At 43.7% G+C, this 19,630-nt stretch overlaps 1 protein-coding gene across 7 annotated transcripts in view; it reads right to left on the bottom strand.

The window, feature by feature from the left end:
* IQCE (IQ motif containing E) overlaps window positions 1-19,630 on the bottom strand; it is a 1,388,455-nt gene that overhangs the window by 806,371 nt on the left and 562,454 nt on the right. For all 7 annotated transcript variants that reach the window (XM_069647600.1, XM_069647604.1, XM_069647602.1 and 4 more), the window contains one exon: window positions 18,339-18,388. In XM_069647600.1, coding sequence (XP_069503701.1) covers window positions 18,339-18,388 — 50 coding nt within the window. The remainder of the gene's footprint in view (window positions 1-18,338; window positions 18,389-19,630) is intronic.

Here is a 19,630-nt window from a genome sequence, read left to right as displayed (position 1 = left end):
CAGCCTAACAGCCAGCCTTATAGCCCTCACTATAATGGCCTCTACGCCTCCCCACATATTCCCAGCACACCTCACCCAGCGCCCAGCACTAAATTCACATGCCGCAGCACCGGACTACAACATCGCACAGTCTCGGCCGCCTAGCCTAGCCACCAGACTTCAATCACAGAAATCGATCACTTCCTAGGTATTTACTCTGCTCAACCACACCCATCACGACTAGAAACACCAAATTAGGCACCCGCACTGCACCACTACCCCATACTAAGATGTGCATAGGCACTGCCCCTCTTCCCCCCCACCACCCCAACATGCCTCTACACTACTTCGCACTAAGCCCCTCACTACCACACACCACAACAAGCACACTTCACCCCATACTAGTACAAACAAAAACATCAAAGGTACACAACACCCACCTCTTAAATTTGCACTACTGAACGTACGCTCCCTACCTGCACATGCCCTCAAGATAAATTATCTACTATCCACACTTAATCTGGACTTACTTTGCATCACCGAATCCTGGCTCAATGATGCCTCCTCCCCCAGCCATCGCACTAGCCCTACCCACAGGCTACACCATCCTTAGGCTAGATAGATGTGATAAGATTGGAGGGGGAGTCGCCCTTATCCACAAAGACTCTATCCATCAGATTAGCAGACCATAGTACATGGGGCGGTAATGCTGATATCCTATCAGCCAATCTTACGCTCTCCCCCAATAATCTAATCAACATCCACATCCTATACAGACCTCCCGGACTCCCAGCTGACTTCCAAGAGCACCTCTCCCATCGACTCAGCAACAACATTAAAAAGTCCTCCAAAATCCTTCAATTAGGAGACTTAAATTTAGGATACAATGATCCTAAGGATAAATCCGCCGCAACCCTAGCTAAAGAACTCGCAGACTTAGGTTTCTCCCAAAGAGTCCTCACCCCCACTCACTCCAAAGGCCGCACCCTTGACTGGGTCATAGATCACAACTGTGCATCCAACATTACCAACATTACCTTAAACACCGCCCTTCCTTGGACGGAGGACCACACATGGATCGAATTCCTCATCCCCACCAACCCAAGACTCTCACCCACGCACCACCTGCCACAATAAGCAGACAACTTGCGCCCCCACCTTTAAAGCCCCTGCCTAGCACCACCTTTCTCTCAGGACCCAAATATACTATCAGCTATCTTCAATGATACTCTCACCAATGCCATAAACTCTATAGCCCCACTTGAAAGCAAGAAGGAAAAAAAATAATTTCACTGCAACTCTTGGTTCTCAGAAGAACTCCAAACCCTCCGAGCTCAAAAGTGCCAGTCGCTTAAAAACTGGCAAACGGATCCGAGTGATCTAAATAAGAGCCTCTTCAAACTAATAGTCCTCCAAAATAAAAAACCATTTTAGCAGCAAAATCCAACTCCTTCAATGATAGGATCTCAAAGGCCAACTCCCAAGCTAAAGAACTATTCGCAATCTTTAATGAATTAGTCACTCCTCCGGCTACCGCTGACGAGATAACTAAAGACAAAGCCTGGTGTGCCAGCATTCAGTCTGCCATGCTCAACAAAATAAAACTCCTCCAGAACAAAATCCAAAACCACTGCAAAGCCCTCCCAAACCAAAAAACCAACCGCCCTACACAAGACAGGCATAGTAATCTCAATCACGCTCAATTCTCCTTCAGAAACGTCACTGAACCTGAGGTCCTTAATCCATCAAAAACCTCAAACCATCCCTCTGCAAAGCAGACATTTGCCCTCCCAAAATCATCAAGGAATGCGCCAATGACCTAGCACCCCTGATTACTGCCTTCATTAACGCATCTTTCCAAACAGAAACTGTCCCAAACAATCTGAAGGAAGCCTGGGTGCGGCCACTTCACACACAAAAAAAAAAAAAAAAAAGGCCACACTTGACCCAGCGCAACCCAACAACTACAGACCAATAACAGTCCTGTTCCTCCTAGAAATCCTGGACAAGGCAGCTCACATCCAGATCCAATCATACATAGAAGCTAACTCCATACTAGGCAAAAGACAATCTGGCTTCCGTGTCAGGCATGGAACAGAATCCGCCTTATTAGACCTAAAAAATCAAATCTCACAGATCATGGACAAAGGCAAACCTGCCTTGCTCCTCCTCGATCTATCAGCTGCTTTTGACCTGGTAGATCACCAAACACTCACCACCCACCTAACCCATGTAGCCCATTTCTCTAATCAAACAGCATCCTGGATCACTTCCTTCCTTGAAGGAAGAGCCATGAAGGTCTACTCCGACACAGCTAACGCAGATCCTACCACTATAAACTGTGATGTCCCCCAAGGATCTTGAACAGCTCCTACCCTCTATAACCTCTTCACAAAACCCCTCTTCAACCTACTTGACTCCATGGGTGTTGCATATACAAACTATGCAGATGACACTCAAGTACTTTTACCCTTATCTGGACTCCATCACCAAGACGCCACAGCCCTTCACAACATCTATGCCACTAAACAAGCTTAGATGGAAATCAATGGCCTCTGTCTTAACGGGGAGAAGTCTGAAATTCTCATCCTGGGCCAGACAAACACATTATCGAAACTAAGCCCCCAATACAACAACTTCAACATAGACAACTCAACCATCTCCGTATCATCCTCTGTCAAGACTCTAGGTGTTCACATTGATGCAAATCTATCGATGAACAAACAAGTCAGCGCCATAGCCTTTGCATCAGCGTTCAGCACCAAACTCATCAATGCCATTAAACCCTACTTATCCACCCCCAACCGCTTGGCCATAGCTAGAGCAACTATAGGAGCCAAACTCGATTATTGCAACGCCCTTCTAGCTGGCACCTCATCCAAAAACATTCACAGACTGCAAACCACACAAAACAATGCCCTCAGAACCACCATGAGCATCCCTAGAAGAGACCATATATCCCACGCCAGACGTGAAGCCCGGTGGCTCCAGGTCAAAGACCGTATTACTCTGAAAATCCTCACCATTACTCACAGGTGCATCAACAAAACTGCTCCAGCATACATATCTTAAGCAATATCAAGGACCACATCCACTCGCCCCACCAGAGCTCAGTACACCAACCAGCTACACATACCACACATAAAGAGAGCCACAGCGGGAGGTCTAGGCTTCTCCTATATTTCACCGAAACTCTGGAACTCACTCCCTACCACCCTTGAGCTGAAACTTCCATCTCTGTCTTCCGCAACAACCTCGAGGCCACTCTCCTCAACTAGCAAGTGGAGGACTGCCTCCTCCACTTCTGCCATGTATATTGTAATATAACACAAATGTAATATAACTATATTGTAACCTGTATATATATTGCTAATGACCATGTACCAAAGTAACTAAGCTTTGTACTGTAACAAGTGCCACGATGTCCTCGGGCTGTTGTGCGCTATATAAATACGAATAAAACAAATAGTTATGTCCTTGTCCATTATAATTGTGTTGAAAAGAATCTCAATTTCGTGCAAGAGCAAGTGGTCTGTTATGGCTGCAGGGTTGCGATAGATGTTAATTATTGCTAAGCAGCTACCACGGTACGTGATTTTAGCGTGTTGCATGAAGATATTGGCAGCAACCCACGGTGAGATAGTTAAACCTTTCCCTGTTTTTATTGCAATCAACATACCCGAAGAACGACGGCCTTTATGATTTGCTTTGGCTGCCTGAAAGACTATCTCAGGCCCATCCCAAACCGGGCACTCTAGCAACCACAGTTCTTGCAATGCAACCATATCAAAATCCTCTAAATTATTATCGCCCTCAACCGACAGATGTGCATGGCCACAAGTGTTCCAGCTTATCAAACTTAATGACTCTTGATGAATTTCAGATTGTTATGAGTTATTTACAAATGGGTCCAAGTTCTGATAGTAGGACTCCCTCTTCCAAGCTAGCTGATTATTACTGCCCTGAATTGGATATGTGCGCATTTGTCTCATCATAGGGCAATTACTTCTCCCTTCATGGGGTCCATTACCATTAGGCATGATCAATATTGTTGGATTTACAGCAAGAAGGAACCCCATGGAAAAGAGTTCCATTCTTGCCTGCCAAAATGCATTCCGAACCAGGTTCGAGGAGATCCACAAACAAACCATCTCATAGTTTTCATTATTTAGAAACCCTACTTGAACAATATCTGTGGAGGTAATGTCTCTTAATGTCTCAATATCCCCAAATATTTCCATCACACTTGCTCCATTTAGATTGTATGCTTCGTGAGATTGGGAGCGACATTTCAGTATAAATCTGTGATAATTGTTTTGATCTAATGAGTGTTTTGAGGTTTGCAGATGACACTCCTTCTGAAGATCCATCACTCCTCATTGGTTGTATTTGACTCCATCATCGCCGGTAGGCAATTGTCTCATGAGTTGATGGGATAGTACAAGAGGGTGCCATCGTTTTAGTTTCTAACAATGTTTTTGATAGTAAGTTATGTTCTTGTTTCATTTTTAAACATTGCTCTACTGATTTTTGGATCGTAGCTCTAATATCTTTTAAAATGTCAACTGGAGCATGATTAACCTTAGGAGCAATTACGTTATTAGTGCTCACATGGTTAGGAATCAGGATGGGTTTAGGAGGTGCGACAGGGGACACCGGTTTGGTAAGCCTGTCAATGGTTGTAAGATCCCAACCCTGCTTCATCTTTAGATATTCATCAATTGAATTTTGAATAGAAGCTCTTATATCAGTCAGAACCTCCACAGGTACATGATTGATTTTAGTGTTGGTTAGATTAGACATGTCTGCATTATTTAAAGGTAACAGTCTTGCACCCGATATCACATGCTCATTTTTGTTGTCTACTGCGGTTACACTGAGTTTCTCAGTCAGAGTTTGTTTAGATCCGTTACTCTCTCCAAGTAAGGCTACTAATTCATTTAAGGGTGTGTGATCAGAGGATGTAACTGCCTGCACTGTCTCACTAGCCACCGGTCGCCTTTGTCGCCTCAGGTTATTGTATTTAGCGCGTATGTTTCCACCTGTGACTGAACTTTGTTTGGCCACATCTTGAATGCATCTAATAAATTGTTTGGTACGTAATTGGGCCGAACACAGCAGTTTTTTCTGATTTTTTTATTTTTATTAGATCATTCCTTTAGGCATGAGACTGGACATCAAACATATTATAGACAGCGGTTACACAGTTGGTAGTCTGGGATAAAGTCTGATTTGTGAGATCGTTAGTCTCACACACTACTATTTCTGGAACTATGTCCTTTGAACTGGTTATTACACAAGATTCATCTGCCCAGGGAGATGTGTCTGTACGGATGATTGCGGTAAAAGTTGGTAACACTGTTCCTAGGCTTTCCTCAGTTTGTTGTAAGTTAAGGTGTGTATGAGGCTGTTGGGGGACAGTGTGAGTGTCAATCAAAACGTCATTTATACCAGGGGGGATCATTAATTGTTGTCCTTGGACATCTCTATTAAGTTTTTCCATTATATGATCTAACTGTCTAGTTTGCCAAGTGATTTTAACCTTGTGATTCAAAAACCTTAAATAGAGACATTACCAAAGTATTTATCGCCTTTAGAGTTATTTCTAGTAGCGAATTATGTTCGTTTGATGTATTAATGTTTTCAGCCGCCTCTACTGGTTCCACATGTGACTTATTGGGTGGAGCACGCAGCGTAGGGTATACAAAGGATGATGCTAATCCGTCCAATCTCTGTGTGTGTTGGTCAAAAAGACTAGGGGATCCATAAAGGCTTCCGGCATTATGTTTGGTTCTGTCATTTAATATCGGTGACTCATATGGAGGTGAGTCGTTTTCAAATAAAAGTTGGTCAGTATCGTTTACATCATCGATATTCACATGGGCTGTTCTGCCGGGATTGTAGCTTCATCAGCAATTGAATTTGCAGTTTCTACAGATTGATTAGACGTTCTATGTTCTAAAGTTGTTACGGGATTGGTGGGTTGTGTGGTTAAATCCACAAGGAGGCCCGTCTCCGGATCTGGCTGTTTGGCACACATTTCATTTATACGTATTGTGTCAGAGATATACATGTGCGGAGGTTCACTTTCTGGAGGGCAAACTGCATTTGCAGGTTCAAGATTACCAGGCAAGTCTGCGTTGTTTGGGCCATGCGAGACAGGTAGTATTGTCAGATTCGCATCGCGGTACACAGAAGCCTGGAATATCATCCGTTGAGCTATGTCGTTCTGGCGTACCAGCAGGTTGTGCACTCATTTTTTTCTTTAGGGCAATATTGGGAGATGATTTACAAGAGACTGTCCAGTAATACAGATGCTCTTGTGACCACTATGTTAGCTGCCATATCAGATTTCAAAGTGTAGGCTATGCCTTTCATGCCGTGCTTCTCCACGCTACATTCTTAAGTACAAAAATAACGTTCCTTGTTTGTCGCTTATTCACCTAATTACATGCACAGGCCACAAGGTAACAACCGAAAGGAGCTACACACTTCTATTTACTGGTTATATGTAAATTCTTCTAACAGGAAAAGTAAAAGGGAACACACACGCTGCCACAGCGCTAACAGCAGTAACAGCAAACTTTGAAAGCAAACTTACAAAGCGCGTGCGGAAAGCGCATGCATGCTCAGTAAATAGGCAGCTGGGTAACGTGGGCGGGCTTCAGTGCCCAATTGCAAGTTAAGCCACGAGTGAATTCCGGGAAAGCAGCACGTTGGTCAACATAGTGTAGCAGTTCCCAGTAACAGCGAACTTCGAAAGCAGCCTTAGTGTGGTCCCTTCTCCCTTAAATAAAAAAAAGAACGAAGAATGGCACAAGGGATGCGCACTGACGTGAGTGGGCTTACCGTGAGGTAAGGCTCGCAAATGCACCAATCTGTACGTTTGTTTCGTTCAAAATAACACGCGCCTGGTACTAATACTTTATTAAAGGTTTATTGTTAACCATGTAAGACTAATAAAACATTTTTGAAAGTATATATTTAGGCTGTTCATTTGTAGCTCATTTGTTAGGCATTTTCGCAAAAGCACCTTACATACATTTATCAGTGTGAAAAAAGATTGGTGCAAACATTTGATAAAAAAATGGTTAATAAAGTAAATTAACCATGTTAGAAAGCTGAATTGTTTTTAGGTGTGAACGGAACACAGGGCATGTGTAGTCTGTAGGTCTTCCACTGCGATTAAGATATCTTGGTTCAGGCTGAAATCCCCATCTGTGTGAGCTCAGGAAGAACCATGTGCACGTTTTAATGTGGTGAGCCCCAATGGTTTGGTGGACCCAAATATTTGAGAAACAGCACAATTGTGATTAAAGTTAATTATCTGTTTCTAATATTTCCAGAAAATTGGTAAATCTGAATGTTGGGGAGATAGTCTGCAAGTCTTATGTTAAAGGCTTGCAAAGACCATCCTAGAGTGCTAGGTAGAGTTTCCCTTGATTTATTCCAGCCTCTCACAATGGCAGCTTTGACAGAAGAGTAAGGCTTTGCCCTTCTGAGAGAGAGATGGACATAAAGTACAGCTTACACACACACCAGCAACCACACACATCTCCACACAGTTTATTACCAGAAATACACTCTTATTTAAAGTTGTACATTGAAGAATAAATACAATAGAGGCAAGTACTGTAAACAGCAAATGTTTCCAGAAATTAGAACACCAAACGAAAGATGTATTCAACACAAGTACTCTGGTACATACCACCTTTAAATACTTTCACAGTTTAAAGTTTGAGAATGTTTGTCTATAGAAATAAACAGGTTAAAAGTCAGGAGGCAGCTCCCATTTATGGATGAAAGGCAAGTACCCGAGTCCAAGCGTAGCAAAAGGCTGGCGAAGATGGAGGACCCTAATAGAGTAGATCTGGAGCCAGATACACGACCAAAGGCAGTGGAAAGGAAGATTTGCAAGAAGACTGAAGAATTTGGTTTCAGTGGAAGTTGCAGTTAGTGGACACTTTTCGGAGTGCCTGTGCAGCCCCAGGCACACAAGATCCAAAATAGGGACAGCATGAACGTCGGAAGACCACCCAGGATGTGAACCAGCCTACTGGAAGAGGTTAAGGAAGTCTACGAGTCATTGTTGCAGAGGTCGGTTATGCTCTTGTTTTGGTCATGGCGCCCGTTCCTAAGCAGAAGACAGAAGAACGAGAAGCACGCTAAGAGGCCCACGGGCGATCCGTGAGGTTGCGGCCGGGCTAACACCTCTTTGTCATGCAGGAGCCAGCAGTGCGTACTCAGACCGGGAACACGCTGTGGTAAGGCCTCCTACGCCCAAGAGTGCATTTGTTGACCAATACTAGCAGTTAACTATCTGCCTGCTGCACACCAGGCCCCCAGACAAGCAACTGGGGCAGGGGAGAGAAGCAGGGATGCCTGAGCACAAGGTATTGAGCTGGGCAGTTGTTGTTGAGGGGGGGAAGGGATGGGAGTTGGGGTAGTTATAGGGGAGTTTGCCTGTAGATCCACACAACAGAGGTATAATATGCACATCAGTCGAAATTTGTAAGAATGCTTGTCGACGATGGGGGAACTTAAAATTGACTCATGGAATGTTAGGGGGCTAAACAGTTATATTAAGTGAAACAGGATAAGGACTTATTTGCGCCACCCAAAAATTGACATAGCACTCCTTCAGGAAACGACCTCACAAGGAAGAGACAAGCTACTCTAGTGGGAAGATGGAGTTGTACAACTTTGGGCTCCCCATACTCAGCGTATGCAAGAGGGATACTTCTATAGATGGCACCGTCAGTGCCATTCAAGGTCCTTAATACGTTTAAGGATGAAGAGGGTAAGATGATCATAGTACAAGGACTAGTGGAACAGAGAGAGCTCTGTATTATCAACACATGCGAACCAAACTACGACACAGAAGCCTATTTCCGTACACTATACCCCCAAATAGGCGCACTTAGAGACGGCACAGTAGTATGGGGAGGTGACTTTAATTGCAAAACTCCCCTCCTAGAGCACGCATTCGGACCTGGAGACTTAGAAGCAAATCCCTCAAAGATGCAGCATTCTGGGAACATTTGAGAGAAGGGGTGCAGGACTATTTTGGGAATAATACAGGGAGTGTAAACTCAGCAGGAACACAGTGGGAAGCATTCAAGGTAGTGATTAGGGGAGTGGCAATAGCTAAAGCAAAGGGAATGCAAACCACTATAGAAGGTGACCTACGTAAAAAGGAAACCAAACTAGAGGCCTTGGAGGGCTCGGATGACAACCAGTAATTGGGCCCTAGAAGTTGTCCGTCTGCAACAGGAATGTTTGGGACATTGGGATAGATTGGGCAAACTGAGCTATAGGAAATATGTAGAACGACAACACGCTGAACGAGACAAGCCAGGTCGCTTGCTAGCCTGGCTGTATAAAAGTGAGTCTAAGAGGGAAACGATACGGGCGGTCACAGGGTAAGATGGAGAGGTTCGTTTTACGCAAGAAATCATAAACAAATGCTTTTACGATTATTACAGCGAGTTATATGCAGAGACATCGGTAACGCTGCCTTTAGAAATAGAGGAAATCCTTGAGCAGATAGATCCCCCAAGCTGGATGCAGAGAGCAAGCTGGAGTCTCCCATTACCATTCAGGAGCTAGAAGCCAACATAAGAGGGTTGGCGACTGGTAAAGCCCCAGGGGCAGATGGGTACCCAGTGAATTTTATAAAGGAGTTCATACCCATTGTTGTCCATGCTGAACGAAGCGCTGGACACGGGGCAGTTGCCGATGTCGCTTAGGGAGTCCATTATTGTCTCATCGCTGAAGCCCAACAAGCCTGACACTGACTGTGGATCTTATAGGCCCCTGTCGTTGCTTAACCAAGATATGAAAATACTTACAGTTCCATGGCCAATAGGCTTAAGCCAGTTATATCTAAGCTTATACAACCGGATCAGTCGGAATACGTTCCAGACAAACATCACGTGTAACCTGAGGAGGTTGGACCAGGTCATGGATTCCACGCAAGCCAGCACACATAAATATGCTATGGCCGTGCTGGACGCAGTTAAAGCATTCAACTTGGTTAGATGGCCGTGGCTGCTGGCAGTAATGCAGAGGTTCGGTATGGGGCCAACATACATAAAATGGGTACGGATACTATATAGCAGCCCAAAAGCAAGTAAAGACAGGCACTTACATTTCAGAGCAATGGCCGCTGGGAAAAGGCACCAGACAGGGCTGTCCATGGTCACCCATGCTATTTATTCTGGCTTTAGAGCCATTAGCGGTGTATCTCCGGAAGGAATATCAAGATGCTGGCATAGTTATACAGGGCAGTAGTAACATGATCTCATTATATGCTGATGATATGCTATTATACCTGCAACACCCAGAAACCAATTTGGAGTATATCTTAGATGTGTTTGAGCGCTACGCAGATCTATCTGGCATTACAATGAACGTGCAGAAATCGTGTTTGTTCCCACTAGCAGGGTACAGGAGGAACTCTCTGAACACACTACGGGTGCTACCGATCAAGTGGGACCTGTCCCCCGTTTAGATATTTATGAGTGGCTGTTTTCCACTACCCCAAGATAGAACACACTGAATGCGTTGGATAAAATCGAAAAGTCTATGATTTTCTAGGCCAGACTGCTGCTCTCACTGATGGGGAGGGCTGTGCTGCTGAAGATGGTGGTGCTCCAGAGGCTTCTTTTTTTTACCAACATTCCGTACAATATACCCAAGGGATTTTTTATTTTACTTAACACTATATGCTGCAGCTTTTTAATGGCGTAACTCGAGGTGCCGGATGGCATTAACGAAATTACAGGGGCCGCATGACCAAGGATGTAAAGTGCCCAGCTTCGAAGCGTATTTTTGGGCGTGCCAAATGCAATTCATTACAAACTGGCTGACGGATGAGCAAAGCCAAGATACCTTGTTGCTACAGCCACTGTGTGCCCCGTTCTTCTGGAAGGAGGCAATCTGGACCGTGGCGCTGCAAGTCCTGAGGGCCCCCCCCCCCTGCTGCTGACGCTGGGCAGGACAATATGGCACAGGGCTTGTAGTTTTTTGGAGAGGAAAACACCCTACTCCCCCTCAGGTCCCATTGGTGACACTAAAGGAGGAAGATCCTCAATTTAGACTGAATGTGGGAACCTCTAGGGGTAGTGACGGTGGGAGACTTACTGAGAGAGGGCAGACCAATGGACTTCGGTACACTCACCTCAGAAACAGGTATACACGATGGACAACACATAATACACGCTTCACTCCTCACCAGACTAAAACGGAAATGGCCTGGAATAGATGGGATATTACAGGAAGATGGTATAATAAAGACATTTTATGATATTTCAGAGGGTGGGCACACATTGTCTACAATTTATGAGTTATTAATGTGTCAGCCGGGTGATATGCTTGTGCAGACCAGGCGCAGCTGGGAAACAGATCTAGAGGAACAACTGACAGATGCAGCCTGGGGTAGAGTGTTAGCTTATCACAAAAAAGTGTCGAGAAACACAAAACTCCAGTTGATTCAGTTGTATGCAACTCATAGGGCTTATCTAACCACAGGAAAAATTGCAAAATTTAGCAAGGCTACGCAAATGCGGTATGATTAATGTGGATTTGGTACATATGTTCTGGGCTTGTGCAAAGATCTGGCAATACTGGGGAGAGATAGCCCAGGCCTTAGCTAAGGCAGGTATAATGTTGGACACAAGTTCTCCCACAGCCTGCATGCTCAGCATTTTTGCATGTCCAAAGCAGGCAAGACACGTTAGCAAGTCGAAAAACTTAGCATACATTCTAGCGAAACACAGAATAGCAATTGGTTGGAAAGCGCACAAGAGTCCAGAAGTGTGCCTGTGGTGGAGTGACTTACAAAAATGGACACTGGCAGAAAACTCAGTATGGCAAGAGGTGGCCCGTTGTGGTCAAGGAGATCAGAACCTAGACCTAGTTTCTTGGAAGCACATGGTGCAGGAATTGATGGCCTCTGCGTATAATGCTACCCAGGTGGTAATAACCGTCCCATCACAGTCGGCGGACTACTAGCAGTGTATAAACCTAATGCAGTTGGCTGTGAAGAGTTTGAACAATGTATATGGAATAGGCTGAGAGGGGCGGGCCGGGGGATGTTGGGGGAGGGGGGCACACAGACATGATTGACTGTACATTTATGCAACGTATATGAGTCTGTAAGTTACGCTGTCATTAATAAAACAATAAAAGAATTAAAAACAAAATAAAGAAAATATATTTTTGAAGACTCATCAGCCAATTGCTATTTAATGTTATCTATCTGAGGTTAGTGCAGACTTCAAATCACTTTAACATGTTACATTTTTCACTTTACGTAAGGACACAATACAGAGTGCCTTCCTTCAGAAAAGGCTAGCAGCATATATCCCCACTCAATTAATAATCTTTGGCTTTGAGCAGAGAGAGCAATGGTCTGGTGACCCCCACCCCTATTGTTATTACTCAGAGTGTAACAAAACAATTACAATGTCAACAGACAGACGTGGCCTATGAAAAGAAACCAGGTTTTTGCCAAGATGAGAGAGTTAAGAGTTGGAAATGCAGTGAGCATGAAGGTGCAGTGAATTTGGTGAGGAGGCTAGAGAGGAGATAAGGCAGTGGCAGCAGGAGGTGGCAGCAAGTAAGAGGAGCAGAAAAGAGGTGGTGGTTAGCAAGAGAAGTGGAAAGGAGGTGATCGAGTCTGATAATCCCAGGGCCCACTTTAGCTTTTGTGAAGATCCTTCGTTAAGACCCAGAGGCCCTGGGCAGCTTGCCAGCATGCGGATGGCATAGACCACCAACAATGTGGTGCCTAATCCATAGTTCAAGAGCTCTACGACACCCTGACAACTTCCACAAAAGCGGAGTATCCAACCACTAGAGTCAATAAAGAAGTGCTGGGCATCTTTATACCCAAAACACTGAGTGAATATTTGACCGCCAGTCAGCAAAGACTCAGGGGTCAAATTCCACATACACCGACTGTGGTCCACTAGAAAAATCTGTACGTTACTTTGATTTTCTCACAATATTGCTTCAGTTCTACCTAATCCCTCATTTATGTTATTCCAATAAAACTAAACAGACATGTTTGCAGGTATATGTAACAACCCTCTTCAACCTCTATTCAGACTAACTGCTAAACTAAAGACTTGGAGAACAGCTTCTGTGCTTTATATGTGGACCATAAGCCCTCAAGGGATTTCTGCAAAGAATTTCACACTATATATACTGGAGCTGCTGTTAATTTCCTAAGTAGTACCAAAACACTTTACAGGTGACATTGAATGTTCCCTTCCACAGTTGGATAATGTTACAGCCACAGAAGGTAACTTGACCATTTATCTCTCTGCAGCCAATTTTCTGACTTCCTTCTGAGGAAGCACATTGGAAGACTATGCTGGCAAAATTGATTTATTGATTTCCACCTCACCACTGTTGCCACAATGGAATCTGCACTGAGCTAGGTCCTAAAGCAAACAGGGACTGAACCAGACAATGTGTATTTATCAGGCTTACTGGCCATTAGTGGTTTTAATGGTAGTGTTTTCTTGATTTATTGACCACATTCTCCAAATATGACATGATGGGTATTTGCAATGCAGATTTTATTTTTTTGGAAACGTTCATTTTTAAAAAAAAGAAAAAATACTCCTGTGACAAAACTACACCCCATTTAAGTGATTTGCTGCACTTGCTTTATCTTCCGAAGGTTCCTACTCATCCCCTTTACCTCCATCATCTTCTGCCTTAATGGTTTTGTCTCCTCTTGTAGATGTTATGTAGAGGACTGATGTGTGAAAGAAGGCACAGAAGCTCGCCAATGAGGCTCCAGAAACAGCTTCCCCATCCAGCAGAGCTACTTATTGACAACAGGAGTAAAAATGCTAATTTTCTCATGACGTGAATTCCTGGAAACAGCAAGAGCCTTTTTGGTGAGATTATTATGCGCACTCTCAGACAACGTGAACCGACAACTGCCCCCTCTCATGGACGCCATGCTGAGACAGCGACCAATGAGGGGACCGTGACCTGTAGGACTGGGCCTGCCAATTATGACACCACGATCTGGACTGCAGTATTTTTTGTTACATGTGTTCACGCCTCACTGACTGTGCTCTTTGCAGGACCAGCGTCAAAGGGAAGTCCCAACACCCATATAATCACCATCAACGGAGGCTACTTCAATGTAGATGGTGTCTTTACAATTGCATCTTCTTAGCATGCCACTTGTGGCAACCCCCTTCTCCTCCTTCTTGAGGAAAGATCAAGTCTCAACTGTTTGACGGCCATAGCTTTGAAATAAATCAATATTCTGAAGCAGATCCATAGGCAACTGCCTCCACCATGAACCTAGGAGTTATAATTTTTGATGTTTTACTCTTAGGCATAGTGTTTCTCGTTAGCCCCCTTATCACTGTGATCACTAGGGTGCTTCTTAGATTTTCTGATTGTGCTCACCTTTGAGCATATGCAGTTCATCTAAAACGCTACTCCTCTGCATCTGTCCTGTCTAGATGTCAAAATTAAAGCCTGCACATCACAAGGATGCGGACAGTAAATGCAAAATGCATGTGGGTCTTCTTAACCATTGTTCTACCTTAAATATTTTCCACAAGCATAATGCCATGTTTAAAGCGGCATATATAGCTCAAGGCTGGGGCCTAGGGGAAGGTGGATTAAAGTGGAACACTATGTCAGAAAAGTGACTTGAGGACAAAAATGAAACTTTACAAAACTAGCAATGTTCACAGTTGAAATAACCCATCAGGGAATATGGGGTTGGTTGCCATCCTCAGGGTGGGAAAATAATCTGAAGTGAAAATTATGATTTTTAGTTAACAGAAGGCCAACCCAGAGGTAAAGTTAGGTTTACTGCAGTCTACATGCTCTTAAAGGGGCATGCACCTACCAGAATACATAATTGGGAAAGCGTTTCTTTATATACCAAATGATACTTTTTAAAGTTCTGGCGATTCCCGGTCTGAGAGTTGGGAATATTTAAATGTTCGTGAATTTGCAAAATACCAAATACTAGGGAAGATTCTCCAGAGGGGAGGTTCCCATCCACCGCCCCAAAATAGAGTAATGAGAAGAGCTGAAGAAATCTGCTCCCTCCCTGAACAGAGGATCTTCTTTCCAAACTTGGGAGGAAGGAGGTTACCATCTAATCCCCATGTGTCATCTGTCGTAGTTGTGAGCATGAGCATATGGATACTAAACTCTCTGCACTAGGTTACAAGCACTTTTCGTTAATGGGACATCAGCATTAACACAAGCATGATGGCTATGCCCAATACCACAGTCAGAATTGCTTTAGGTTGTAAATTTATGCACAAGACCCGTAATTTCTCTAATCAACCAATTTTTGATAGTTTCTCACAAAATATTGTTCCTTCTTTATATCCAAATAGAATTTAATTGTGCTGCAAGAATTTCCCAAAACAAAAAGCCAACGCGTGTTCTGACTTGGATGGTCTTCCTCAAGGCTTTAAACAGTGGAAACTATACTGTGCATCCTATCCGGATTCTTAATTCTCACAGGTATTTAATGTATCCTATTTAATTAGAGCAGGACAGTTACTGTTAGGCTGCCACTCCTCCCATCAAGACAGAAAGAATGATCACTATAAATTAGTATTATGAATATCCGCCAAAAGGAAGGTAACATCTGGTCCATGTCCTAGAATGGACACATAAGACGAACTCCTGCTCAAATTAAAAAGACTACATTAAATATCTGTAAGAATTAAGAATCTGGATCTGATACACAGTATAGGAGCTGCTGTTTAAGCCTTGAGGAATGCCATCCAGGTCGAAACACGTTTTGCCTTTTTGTTTCAGGAAATTCGTACAGCACAATTAAATGCTATTTAGACATAATTAAGGAAAAGTTTTTTGTGAGAAACTATCAAAAATCATGTGAAATCTGGTTGGTGAAACATGGATTCACGAAGCCAATAAACCAAGAGCTTTCTTAAACCATCACACCAAAACTGCCTTCAAGAACCCATTCCTAGTGGTAGTGCAACACAAATTAAATATTTTAGAGGGCTGGACAAAAAAAAAAAAGAAAAACGATGCCCATAGAGAATCCCAGGACACAGCGTGCAGAGCATTTACTGCCACTCCAAATTTAGCATATGCAACCCTGGCAGAGTTGACCAACATCAGCTACTGAGTGAAACTCAAGTATTTCTTCCTTCCTGCACTAGAGAAGGGAGAGTAAGATGCAGTCCTTTTCCTCTCTGAACCAAGAACCTAAAACAATGGAATAAGCCAAGGTTCTGTCATCTCCTCTTCGCTTTCAACACTTATATGAAACTCCTGCCAAACATCATTGCCCTTTTTCTCTAGCACTTTCTAAAAGAATGCAGATGACAGACAATTCTCCTTCGGGCTTGATGGGGAATCCTCTGATCCCATCGTCCTCATGACCTCAATAAACACCCCAGGACTTGATGACTGACAATTTATGTATCCAAAACTGAACTCATCTACTATGGCATCCCTAGCTCTCCTCCTTCCTTTTTGCTTGGACTTCTTCCTTGGGAATCCTCACGCTCTCGCACCCCAGAGACTATGCACTTGGAAGTAAACTTCAACAGTCTTCATACCTTTGCACCAATGGGCATTATTCTGCAAAAGTATTTCAGTTTCCCCTTTACATTCTTGAGAGCATCCTCAGTTTCACAATATGTCACACAGAATGGAAATCACTAGAGCTATGGACCTGTCCAGGATGGACTAGTGTAACAGACTACTTCAGCATCCAAAATGTCTAACAAACAAAATCTGTATTATCAAACAAAAGGGCAGTCAAGGCTGATGCTTGGACTCGGACCAAGAGACCACATTACTGCAGCTTTAAGAATGCTTCACTGGCTCTCTTTGAACACATGCGTAACATTTAAACACTTTGCATTGCCCGCATTGCCTACTTGGGCCAACTACCTTTACTTAAAAAGGTATATGTTATGTTATGCAAGTGCTATTCCACAGGACCCCTCCAGTCTTACACTTCATGTTTATTCTACATCAACTATGCAAGGAAAAATAATATTGAGGCAGAACACCTGGCATTGCATGAGCCACTCTGTGGAATGAACGTCCAATCCCTCCCTGGGTTGGAAAAAAAGAGCATTTGCCGTTTCGGAAAAAGACGCAAGACTTGCTCTCTGAGTACACACTTCTGGATGTCACCTTGGCTGTTGGTGTTCCATGCCTGCCCATCTTGCAGTATTGCAGTATTGTCAGGCACTACTGTTAAGGTGCGTTTGTGCACTCATATTCTGTAATTTTACATCATGTTGCACTTAATGCATGACGCACCTGCTAGCACTCCCGCCCCCCTCCCTTCACACCCCTGCAAGCACTTGTATATGGTACTTCTTAGGCGCTTAATGGGTTGATTGTCCCATTGCTGTGAAAATCCCACCCTCTTTGTTTCTCCGCCCATCACAGATAGTGCCTTAAAAAACATTAATACATATATGTAGGCACCAGAAATTAAGAGAGGGCCTACAGCAGCTCCAAAAAGAGTAGGAAAACCAAAGGTGACACTGGAACGATTTGGTAACAAATACAGCATATGGGGTTTGCGAACACGTGAAGCTGCTTCAAGCTACCGCCTACACCAATGACACTTTTAATGACTTAAAGTTAGAATGTATATACATTTATTTTTCTCAGTTTAAATTTAGGAGGGTTGCGCCTCCAGGAGAGACACTCAGGTATGAAACTTCCATTGGTTGAAGATCAGGAAGGCAACAGCAAGTTGGGGAAAACATTACTGTACAATACAATATGAATCCATTTTAAAGCTATTCATGAAGGCATTTTATTAATCAGTAGTGTGACAATGTCAACTACTCTACAGTAAATCTATCAATGATTACCACTCAATATACCTTGTCATCCCTCTCAAATGCCCCACCTTATCCTTTCCTCCCACGTTTTTATATGCCCCCCTTGAGGAAGGTGCCCTCCATGTCCATCTTAATAAGTATTTCCAGGGACCACTTCTTGTGCCATGAACATCCGTAACTAAGTCTCAGCAAAACTCAGACATCATGAGAATTAAAGGCTACTAAGGTAACTCTTTATAAAAGGGTATGGAAGATTTGAGTTGTGGTGTACATATCTTCCTCCTTACAATGGCTTCATTCCCTTTTCCTTCCTCGTCCTCACCTGTCCACATAAATCCATTCTTTATATAAACCACCTTATACACTAGATTGTAATTACAGCCCTCTTCACTAAATGTACAGTATTTCTTGTTGAAATGGTTGCCTCTTATTAAATATGAATATAAACATGTTCAAAAATATCCCATCACATATCTCATACATTGAAAAACTAGCTAAAAGTAAACCTACTTCTTTTCTGTTGTCTCAAATTTTGCCAATAGCATCTGCAGTCGTTGAATCTGTAAAGTACCAAAGAAAGATTGTGTCAACCTGAACACATCCAAAGAGAAGAAAACCAACGATGAAAAAAACAATAAACACAAATATAACATACATTTTAAGTAAAGTAATGTATAGAGGCAATACAACAGATCAAGGCAGCACTTCCATAAAATGCTGCATTTTTATCTCAGACTGGAGAGATCAATGAGGCCCTCTTGACTACTTTCGAATATTTTCTTTTTGATTTATTTATTGGGTATTTATAATGCGTCTATACGCACAGTGTTTCAAGGCGCAACAAGACAGGACGGGCGGGGGTAATAAAGGGATGAAGGAAAACAAAAATGGTCCTACTAGGCCTTGTGACATTCGGATCGTGCAAGCGCAGTAACATGAAGTGCAGGGGCTGGGGGTATACTGCCAGACAGGGCGGACGGGCCCGTGGGTTTGAGGGAGTGCCAGTGGAGGCCAGGTGGACAGTGCCAGAGGAATGCAAAGAAGTGCAGAGGACGAAGGTCTACATGCTAAGTGTATGGGACGGAGCTGGAAGGGCTCAATGGTTGCAGGCCCAGTCAGGCTAGTGCTGGGGGAAGGAGCCCTGAGGCCAAGTGCAATTTGGGGGGGGGGGGATCAGGGGTGGACTGGTTGAGGAGGGCCTGGTGCCCTGTAAGAATCTGAAGGAACCAGGCAACTAGTCAAGAGGTAGAGGGGGACATTAGCGAGGGAGCGGGAGAGGAAAGGAGGAAGAGAAAAGGAGGGTCTTGAGAAGCTTCCGGAATTTAAGGATATCTGGTTCAAATCTCAGAGGGGCAGGGAGACCATTCCAGAGGGAGGCACCTGCAGAGGAGAGCGATCTACCCCCCTCAGCTTGGAAAGGTGTCTGATCTGCAGAGAGTTGGAGCTAGAAGACCGAACGGCTCTAGCAGGGAGGTATCTAGGGAGAGAGAGTGTCTGACATCTCATGCATCAGTTAGTGATGCAGTAGAAAAAGCTGTACTGCTGGAAAATGTCTCAGTCCTGAATATAGCACCAGGGACTTGCACTGCTGTAGTCCCAGTTGAAATGTTTTGTGTCCTGCAACTAATTACACTATTGTTCAATATTTTTGCAGTTTTACTTTGAAAACAGGAGTTGCCATCATGTGGCAGAGTGCCCATCTATAAACATCTGAAACAAATCTTCAAGGGAACTTTTAAAAGGACCATTCTCTACAAGAACATCACATAAAAGCACTCTACTGAAGGAAACGGAGATGCATC

Source organism: Ambystoma mexicanum, chromosome 2q, assembly GCF_040938575.1.
Source record: "Ambystoma mexicanum isolate Mex_15411 chromosome 2q, UKY_AmexF1_1, whole genome shotgun sequence".
NCBI classification, from domain to species: Eukaryota; Metazoa; Chordata; class Amphibia; order Caudata; family Ambystomatidae; genus Ambystoma; species Ambystoma mexicanum.
This window is presented reverse-complemented; position numbering and strand designations above follow the sequence as displayed.